Source organism: Scylla paramamosain, chromosome 38, assembly GCF_035594125.1.
Source record: "Scylla paramamosain isolate STU-SP2022 chromosome 38, ASM3559412v1, whole genome shotgun sequence".
NCBI classification, from domain to species: domain Eukaryota; kingdom Metazoa; phylum Arthropoda; class Malacostraca; order Decapoda; family Portunidae; genus Scylla; species Scylla paramamosain.
In genome coordinates this window covers 12,041,235-12,051,234 of record NC_087188.1, presented here as the reverse complement: position 1 = coordinate 12,051,234, position 10,000 = coordinate 12,041,235, and the positions used below count along the sequence as shown (strand labels likewise).

The 10,000-nt window shown below is 44.1% G+C and overlaps 1 protein-coding gene across 4 annotated transcripts in view; it reads right to left on the bottom strand.

Annotated features, from left to right (window-relative positions):
• Positions 1-3,064: 3,064 nt before the first annotated feature.
• Positions 3,065-10,000, bottom strand: part of LOC135091781 (serine protease 33-like) — an 89,400-nt gene continuing 82,464 nt past the window's right edge. Inside the window, exons 3-10 of one of the 4 annotated variants that reach the window (XM_063989743.1) lie at positions 9,859-9,919; positions 9,551-9,614; positions 6,967-7,020; positions 6,264-6,423; positions 5,822-5,945; positions 5,081-5,219; positions 4,507-4,640; positions 3,065-4,069 (exon numbers count right to left, since the gene is read on the bottom strand). In XM_063989743.1, coding sequence (XP_063845813.1) covers positions 3,899-4,069; positions 4,507-4,640; positions 5,081-5,219; positions 5,822-5,945; positions 6,264-6,423; positions 6,967-7,020; positions 9,551-9,614; positions 9,859-9,919 — 907 coding nt within the window. In that variant the 3' untranslated portion in view covers positions 3,065-3,898. The remainder of the gene's footprint in view (positions 4,070-4,506; positions 4,641-5,080; positions 5,220-5,821; positions 5,946-6,263; positions 6,424-6,966; positions 7,021-9,550; positions 9,615-9,858; positions 9,920-10,000) is intronic. The other 3 variants (XM_063989745.1, XM_063989744.1, XM_063989746.1) reach the window with 3 other exon arrangements.

Below are 10,000 nucleotides of genomic sequence, written 5' to 3'. Positions count from 1 at the left end.
GATTCACGTGGTCTCAAAATGGGAAAGTACCAAGTCAGCCCCCTCACCAGCCCGCGCCCCCTTCCCCGTCACCAGTCATCCATCACCAGCTGAAGGATGTTCTTTGGGTCGCGTTTGTCTGTCTGTGTGTCTTTCTATGAGTCAGTCTGTCTGTGCGTCTGTCCTCGTGCACGTCCAGACAAGTTTTATTTATTTCCACTTAATTAATTGTTCACCACTGACGAATGAAATGGAATTGTATTGTGTGTGTGTGTGTGTGTGTGTGTGTGTGTGTGTGTGTGTGTTGTGTATCTCAAACACACACACACACACACACACACACACACACACACAAGATACACAAGGCCTACATTCACCTCATCACAAGATCAGATTTACATTTCAGAGTTCTAATATATAAAGTTACATTGCCGGGGGCCGCTAGAATATGCCTACGCCTCCTCCTCCTCCTCCTCCTGATCAAACTCCCGCGGCGTGATGAAATATGGCTTAGGCCTAGTGACGCAGTTAGGCTGATAGCGGAAATCTTAAGCCAAGTGGATATTGCCTCCTTTATTAGCGCGTGAAAGGGGCGAGGAAGGGGCAGAGTGAGAGGGAGTGAGAGATGGAGCGAGGGGCTGCAGTGAGGAGGGAATCTAGTGGCTGAAATGGGTGAGAAAGGGGCGGGGTGAGAATGAGGGAGGAAGTGATGGAAGAGATATTATTAGCACGTGGAAGGCAGAGGGAGGCTGCGATATGGTGGAGTCAGGCAGTGAGAGAGAAATGGGAGTGATGTTATTAGTGTGTGAAAGGGAGGGAGGGAATAAAGGTTTACTGCACAAAGGAAGAGACCTAAAGATTTGAAAGGGAGAGGAAAGCCGTGACATGAAGGAATGACAGAGGGAGTGAGAGGATGCAATGAAGAACACATTAATTCACTCAACGCCACATAAGTTACCACGAGTCTCAAGCACCACTAAAGGCCGTGAAATGTTTCCACTAACAACACAACAACAACCTTGCTATGCTCTTCCTCTGTTTTCCCTCCTTGTTCCCACCCACCACACTTCCCGGAGGCCCACAAAAGCTGTACACATTGCTACTGAAATTGACTATTCTCACTCCGGTTTCTCGCTAGTTTCCCTTTCCCTAACTGGTCTGGAATCGCTAACTGCAAGTACTGTTTTTGTTTTCTGACGTACTGTAAATAGCGGCTGACTTTAGTGTTTACTGTAATATTAAACCCTTTTTTTTTTTTTTAATTGGACTTAAGCCACTATTTTTCTTTTCAAAGCCTCAATAAAGCTACGACCTTATTAAACCAGCAGCACTCAAGCCATTAATTTTGTTCTCGTAGCAGTAATGATCGCAATACCAATTTTCTCACAAGCACCAATGACACAACCAAGTGCTCTTCTCACAGCAGGACAACAACAATAGTTACGCCCGTCTCCCATGCATCAATGAAGGCACAGCACAAACACAGCACAAACACAGCACAAACACAGAGCACAGCAAAGGAATCTTAAACAAACCAAATGCACTAAAAAATTACAAACGGAAATGAAAAAAAACAACCTCCTCCTCCTCCTCCTCCTCCTCCTCCTCCTCCTCCTCCATTAAAATTCACACAGATTCGCCAGTGAAGTAGAGAATAAAAATCCTAACACTGAGAACACATACAATAAAATGCATAGGACAAGTGAATAGACAAGCCAAGAAACACCTGCTTACCTTTTGATGCGTGTCACACCTGCACTGCAACTAATACTCTCGCCCACGTACCTGAAAGAGTGAAGAGAGGTGGGGTTAATATTTTCCTCGTCTTAGATAAACAGTGACAGCGAACAGAAAACAGGTAAGTGAAAACAAGTGAAAGCAAAGGATTATATTATTCATAGGACACGTAAATAAGAAAACTGGGAAGTGAAAAAGGTTAAAAGTCAAACGAAATGAAAAAGAATTGTACTGCTGACAGGAGAACAGCGACAAATGTAAAGATAAACAGAGCAGGTAAGTGAAAACAAGTGAAAACAAGGAATGGTATTGCTTTAACCTTTACGTTAGTCGAGACATCAATATTCTACAACGTGGAGGTGGAAAAACAAACCAACAATTTAAAAACCTTGACTTTCGTACACAAAACCACAACTATCGTACACAACACAGCAAGAGTTAATCCACTGAATGTCAGACGTGTTTTCCCCACCAAATTAAGATGTCCCAGAATTCCAGTGCCCCTTTTTCCTACTACCGCATTTCCAATCTCATAAGGGCGACGTAAGATGTCTCCCAGCTCCCCCGAGACCCCTGCCATCCCCCCTCATAGCTCCCCCACAGGTCTCCACGACGCACCAGGGGCCGCCACACATCCCCCAGGCGCCTCCCTTCAGTAATTGCGGGCGCCCTGTGTTTGCTCGTCCAGGAGTCAACAGGCCCCCCTCCCCCACCTCCCTTAGTGCCCCCCCTACCGCCCACGGACTTGATTTTTTGTTCACCCACACACGCCCACTCCTCCTCCCATTCGTCTTGTCCCAATTCTCAAGTACCTATCATTATTATTCTCTATAACTACTATTTCCCTCGTTTTTCTTCAGTTTCCCCTTCCCAGTACCTCCTTTCAGTCTCTCTCTCTCTCTCTCTCTCTCTCTCTCTCTCTCTCTCTCTCTCCTCTCTCTCTCTCTCTCTCTCTCTCTCTCTCTCTCTCCATTTTCTGGTCTTTCTTTCTCCCTCCCACGCTTCTCTCTCTGTTCTACTCTCTCCTCCTCCTCCTCCTCCTCCTCCTCCTCCTCCTCCTCCTCCTCCTCCTCTTCTTTCTCCCGTCCCTCTCTCCTCTCCTCTCCTCCACTCAAGCCCCTCTCCTCCTCCTCTCCCCAACACTCCAATCTTCCCACCAGCTTCATTCTACTTCCATTTACCTCTACCAAGCTCCCCACCCTCCCCTCTCCTTCCCCAGCCTCCTCTCCCCACTCCCAAGCCCATTCACGGTCATGCTCTCACTAAAGGACCTCTCCCAAAGCACTTTCCCTACGATTATATATACAAAGGAGAGTGAATAAAGGAATGAAAAGTACCTTGGTTTGAATCTCTCTTTATTTTTAGAGGGCATAAATTAACATATAAAGCTGAAAGTCGTAGTGTTCTCTCCGGACCTTTGGTAATGCTATGAAATACACACGTGGTGGTGGTGGTGGTGGTGGTGGTGTCTCCTAATTATTATGATGCCAGAGTGAGCTTAAATATGTAAAGTTTATGATAATTACTTGGTCCACACACACACACACACACACACACACACACACACACACACAGAGGGAGTGACATAACCGTGGGAAGATAAATGAAAAACGGGAGGTGGCTGGCTAATCATCATCAACTTCCCTTCACTGCACGATTCCTTATCTCAGCGGGTTGCCTTCTGCGCTATGGTGGGAGGAAGAGGAAGGGGAGAGGATGGGAGGGAAGGGAAGGGGGCACTGGTGAGATGAGGTTAGGTAAGGTTAGGTGAGGTAAGGTGAGGTAAGGTTCAGTGAGGTTACGTGACATGGTTAAGGTAAGGTAAGATGAGACTGCGAGAGTAACACAGGTGAGGTGAGGTGATGTTAGGTTAAGTAAGGTTAGATAAGAGAAGGCAAGATAAGCTAAGATATGCAGGACGAGGCTGATGGTCGTTAGGACAAGAGCTGGACGAGGCAGGGTGAGACAGAAAGAAGGACGAGGCAGGAATAACTGGACCAGGACGAGGCGTAACGTGGCAGATGAGAAAAGCAAGATAAGGCAGTGATCAAGGCAGGACGAGGCAGAATTAGACCACGGCGAGGCTGGGAGGGTCATTCCACTAACAGTTCTTGGAGTTTGTCTTGCAGGTGATCCAGGAGAGGTAAGCAGGCACCCTCGTGTACACCCCGGGGTCACTCCACTAACAGTTCTTGGATTTTGTCTTGGAGGCGATCCAGGAGAGGTAAGCAGGCACCCTTGTGTACACCCCGGGGGAATTCTTCAAGGCGCAGCCCTCCCCATGGCTCACGATGCCCACCTGCGCCCACTTCCCCGCGCCCACCTCCACCATGAGGGGTCCGCCGCTGTCACCCTGCACCCAACACCACTATTACTTCCCACACACCTTCAGCCGCCCTCCTGGAAAATTATTTAGACTACATACGAATACCTTCCCCACAGAAACATGACCTCTTCTTCAGGAAAGTTCTCTGGGCAACCAACCATTATTTCCCATTCACAGAACCACTACTCCAGAAAACAAGTTACATAATTATCCAACTCATATTTTTTTTCTGAATGATTCTTGTATTTCTGATAATCAAAACGCCATTGATCTTTTCAAAGCACCACTCACACCTGTTCTAACACCTGCACGGGTCTTTCTTTACTCAACCATTACTCCTTCAGAAAACATGTTGCAAATCACATCCTACTTATTTCCAAGCCAAACGATTCCTGGATTTTAGATAATCTGACAGTAATCTATCCAAGATAACCCTCACACCTGTTCTTAACACCTGCATGTACCTGGCACGTGTCCTTCTTCTTGGTAAGGCCACAGATGAAGTACCTTTTGTTGGCACCGGCGAGGGATTTGCATCGCTTCTCACTGATCACGTCCAGGGTCACCTCATGCATCACCTTCGGGAGTTTGATGGCGCCTGACGGGGAGATGAGGAAGGGGCGAAGGAGGACAGGTGACAGGAATAATGGGGATGCAGAATACTGTAATGTTCCACTGTTAAACTCCCCTCAAATAAAACTTCCTCACGTATGATAAATTAACAGATATTCTTGCCTCGCCGTTCATCACAGAGCAAAATGAACGTGTCTCCTTGACTTTCTGGGCTTTACTTTTGTCTTAAGTGTGAGGGTAGAAGGTGCGATTCAAGGCTTAAGTGAAGAAAGGTTTGGCTTAAAGGAAGGACAAACTGGAATGAAAGAAGAAAAACGAAACCAAACCAAAGACTAGAATTAAAAAAAAAAGAAAAAACGATGAAAAGAAAAACAAAATTTCACCAAACCAAGACAAGAGTGAAGGAAGAAAAACCAGCGTAAAGGAGGAACAAATTAGCGAGGAGTGAAGGACAGGAGCGCTCACCAAACTTCTTCACGCCCCATCCTGTGGCTACCGAGGTGCTGCCGAAGGGGATGTCCTTGTCCTGAGCCACACACAGGGGCTTGATGGTGTCCGTGAAGGTGACGGGGTAAGGCAGCTTCAGGAGGGCGATGTCGTTTTCCTGCAGGCGTGGCAGACGAAGGAATTGTTTGTTTGTTTGTGTTTGTTTTATCTACTTCTGTCTCATTTTGTCGTGACTTTTTTTTCTTTCTTTCCACGACGAGTAGAAAAATTACATAACTACAATGAAAATAAAGAAAACAGAAAACGAAGGTGAGAGCACGATAACCAAAAAGAAAACAAACAGAGAAGTACAAGAGCTCGGGGACAAAGAAAACGAAAAAAAAATAACGCACAGCAACTACAGGACGAGGAAAACGAGGAAAAACACGGACGAGAACAGACGAGGACGGAGAAAACAAGGAAAACAAAGACAAGGAGAATGAGGAAACGAGGAAAACGAGGAAAAGTACGGTCGAGAACAGACGAGGGCGAAGAAAACAAGGAAAACAAAGACAAGGAAGATAAGGAAACGAAAAAAAAGGACAAGAACGAGAGAACACAAATACGAGGAAAAACAAGAGAAAAAAACAGACGAGAACAGAGAAGCAAAACGAGGAAAAAAAAAACACGAATAAAAATAGAAAACGAGGAAAAACAGACTAAGACGATAAGGAAAAGCGAGGACACACGAGGACAGGAGAACAGTCACCAATTACTCACATAGTTGAATGGGTTGTACTTGTTGTGAATAATGACCTTAATGGGCTTCAGAGTGAGGCTGCCCGAGGGATTGGTGCTTATGTCGGTCTTGCCCAGAGTGATCTTGTATTTTGTGGGATTGTTCCTACATGAGAGAGAGAGAGAGAGAGAGAGAGAGAGAGAGAGAGAGAGAGAGAGAGAGAGAGAGAGAGAGAGAGAGAGAGAGAGAGAGAGAGAGAGAGAGAGAGAGAGAGAGAGAGAGAGAGAGAGAATAAACGAGAATAACCAAATATATGAAAAAAACAAGATTTAAACACGCACACACACACACACACAGGCATATCACAAAGACATACCCAGAAAAAGAAAAAAAATACATAAAAAACAATAAGTAAAGAAAAAATTAAACAAAACCACAAAACAAGCCACAAATCAAACAGCATAACCACTCGACATCACTGACAGGTCGTAGTAGCAGTGGGCGGCTGTAAGAACCCACTGTCTCTTAATCAACGTCCCCCCGCAGCCAATCTCGAGGTACGCCATCCACGGGTACTCCCCCACAGAGGCCGGCCGTCCCCCTACAATCCTCCCCGCATCCACCTGTGACTCCCCGCACCCGTCTGACGAAGGGACATGTTAACCAGTCGGTCTTCATGTATAAGGTTTTGTGTTCATTATCTTCACCTTTTTGACTTTTTATAGCTATTACTGACTTAAAACGTGTTGTAGCATAGAATGAAATCAATATGCATATTTTTTGAAGCTTCGGATTTACCCTCTTGATTAAATAGATTTGTACGTAAGATTAAATGATTGAATAGATTTGTACCTAAGGGAACTTTCTTCTTCCTCAGTGTCCGTGTGACTTTTCATATAGTTCTTTGGATTTACAGTCATTAATTGCAGTACAAGGCTTAAGTGATTGACTGACTGACTGACTAAATGGTGTAGATAATCATTAGTGTATATATAACGTATAATTCCATATATTTACTGGTAATTAATTATCTCTCTCTCTCTCTCTCTCTCTCTCTCTCTCTCTCTCTCTCTCTCTCTCTCTCTCTCTCTCTCTCTCTCTCTCTCTCTCTCTCTCTCTGCCCCTTCTTAGTGCAATGTTCTGAGGAGTGATGCTGCAGGTGAATGAAAGGTGGAACATGACTCACCACAGTAAGGTCTGTTGATCCTACCGGCCACAGTGAAGCGGACCGTTGAGGTGTCTGCGGATCACACACACACAAACACACACACAAAGGAACATTATGGTATTTTAAAACTGGTAACCTTATATCTAACAGCAATATTTCTTTGTATATACTTCAGTCAATAAATTGTTGTAATATCTCAAAAAATTACAAATTATTCCTCTTTTATCATCACGATCATCATTATCATCACTGCCATCATTATTAACACTACTGTCATCATTATCATCATTAGTCATCATTATCATTACTCCCTAACTCTTCTTCCCGCAGTTCTCTAACAAGATGTTCCCTGGTTTCTCCTTTACCTCTTCCTTTTTCCTGTTCTCCCTCCTCTCTCTCTTTTTCAATCTGGTCCCCTTTCTCCTCTTTCCTCCTCCCCTCTTCTCTTCCTCCTGGCGACCTTTCTCACAAGCATAACCTTTCCACCACAAGCGCGAGGGTTTAAGTTGAGTGAGGAGCAGTGAAGCTTGGCCACACTGCTCTCACCTCCCGTCACGCCCAGGAGAGGCAGGATACCAACTAAACTTTACCGAACAACCCTCGCTCCTGAACTCTCCTTCTCAGTTTAATTCCGGTCTTGTCTGTCCCTCTGTCTAGTCCTCCTGTCTGTTTGTCCCTGTCTGTTACATCTTTTGGTCTGTTTTTTTTTTTCTCCTTTTCGTATTTTCTTGTTTTTTTTCTCCTTTTCGTCTTTTCTTCTGTCTCTGTTCCTGTTTGTTTCTTTGTTTCTTCCTCTCTGTTCCTCATGTCTGTTCTTAAGTTTGTTTCCCTGTGTTATTTCTGTCTCTCTCTCTGTTCCTCTTATCTTTGTCTTTTTCTTCTGTTTCTTTCTGTTCTGCATAGGTTTGTGTTGGTGTGGTTTGTGTGGTTCTTGAGTTGAGCGTGTAGGTCAGTGTTATATTCATAAATTGTGATTTTTCCTCTCTTCTGTGGTCTTAATATGGGAAAGAAAGAATGAATGAAGTGAAAATTAAAAAGTTTCTCTCTCTCTCTCTCTCTCTCTCTCTCTCTCTCTCTCTCTCTCTCTCTCTCTCTCTCTCTCTCTCTCTCTCTCTCTCTATTATCCGAGCCTTTTTTTTCACAATAGCGACGTAATTGTACTCCCCCCCACACACACACACACACTATCATGATCACCACCACCATCACCACCACTAACACAGTTTTGCATCCAGCCCAGCCATTGTTACAGGTGACCACCAGGGCTGACTCACCCCCTCCCTGCTCAAGGAATACAAGGCCCCACAGGTGTCTCTTGGTTGGCAGGTGTTCCCGAGACACAAGAACCCTGGCGTCAAGAAAGCAAAGGAGACACAAAGAACTGGGATGACTGTACAAAATTAAATAAAAGATGAACAAAGAGGTAAAAAAAAAATGCACAAAAGAGTGAAAGAAAAAGTATCATGTATTTTCTTGAGATTATAAGATAAATGTGTTCTGTATCCATTTATATTGTTGAGAGAGAAAAAGAAAGAAAAGCATCACATTTCACGTAAAAGTTAGGTGAAAATGTGCAAATTTATATAACTAAGAAGATGCAAAGATGTCTGTATGTTTGTCTGTCAGCGTCTCTTTATGCACAACAATGAATAAACATGTGCACAGAAGAGTAAATGAATCAAATAAGTTACCATGTATTACGTGAAAGCTATGTGCAAATGTGCTTCATATCTATATCACTAACAGCACTCAGTTTGTCCGTATGTCCGTCTGTCTGTAACGGTGGCGCAGTGGCTAGCATGCTTGTCCCGTAACTTACTGTACCAGGGTTCGAGTCCCGGCTCTGGTGATGTGTGTTCTTTCTGTCTCTGCCCATGTCTGTTTTTCATAATAGAAGTAAATGAGTAAAAAAATATTACCATTTATGTATCTTAACCCAATATTACTAAGAGGACTGAAGCGTATCCGTACGTCCGTCTGTCTGTCTGTCCACGTCCCTCTTTCTCCGAACAAGAGAAGCAAATTAGCGAATATAACGAACACAAAACACTAAACGATCGATGAGTCACGCTGAAAAATACCATCACAAAAAACCGTCTCTTTCGCGAGTCATGAGAACAAAATTCTAATCAAAGGGAGGAACGGCGGAGTGAGCAGGATTTTTCTCAAGCATTGCCTTCTTGTCCCTAAAATTCCACGTGTTATGAGAGGCGTCCGTGTTATTTGTCCGCCAGGCATTTCACGCCGCGCCGCAGCCTCCCGGGGCTTGCCAGACTGAACCAGCAGGGCCTTTGTGCGATGGATGGCTGGTGGTGGTGGTGGTGATGATGCCAGGAAAGTAAAATGATAATGGCTTAAAGATGATAATGGTGATAATTATGGTAATGGTGGTGGTGATGATGGCAGGAAGATGAAATAATGGTTAACGGAAGGTGATAATGATAACAATGATAGTTATGATGCCAAAAAAGATGAAATAATGATTGTAGAATGATTAAATGATGGTAGGAAGGTAATAATGATGCTAGGAAGGTGATATGATGATAATAATGATGCAAATGACGCGCCCCTCACACTCCAGCACCACACAATGTTTACTCACCAACACTGGACGAGTCACCATTTGTACAGTTACTCAGTGACAAGTACTCGTGACTCTCTCTCTCCTGGAAAGAAAACACGTCATTTCCAACTACAACAAGAGCACTTAAAAATAAAATAAATAAATAACGGGAACAGACATTACTGAACGCTTTAACCAGACGTTATATACAATACTCAACCTTATACTCTTAATTAATGTAAGAAAAGACCAAAACAAACACGGGAACGCTTAAAAAAAAAAAAAAAAACACGAAACTGACAATTTTGGACTTTTTAAATTCGTTGCAGTACAGGTAACACGCTCACCTCTTCTGAGTTGGAGGCTGCCACGACACAGTACAGGCAGGTGAGGAGACAAGCCCACATCCTGCAGAACACAATGAGGTGGAACTTACGGGGAACTTATTAACCAGCACTTCGAGTCAATATAACCTAATGAACTCCCGAG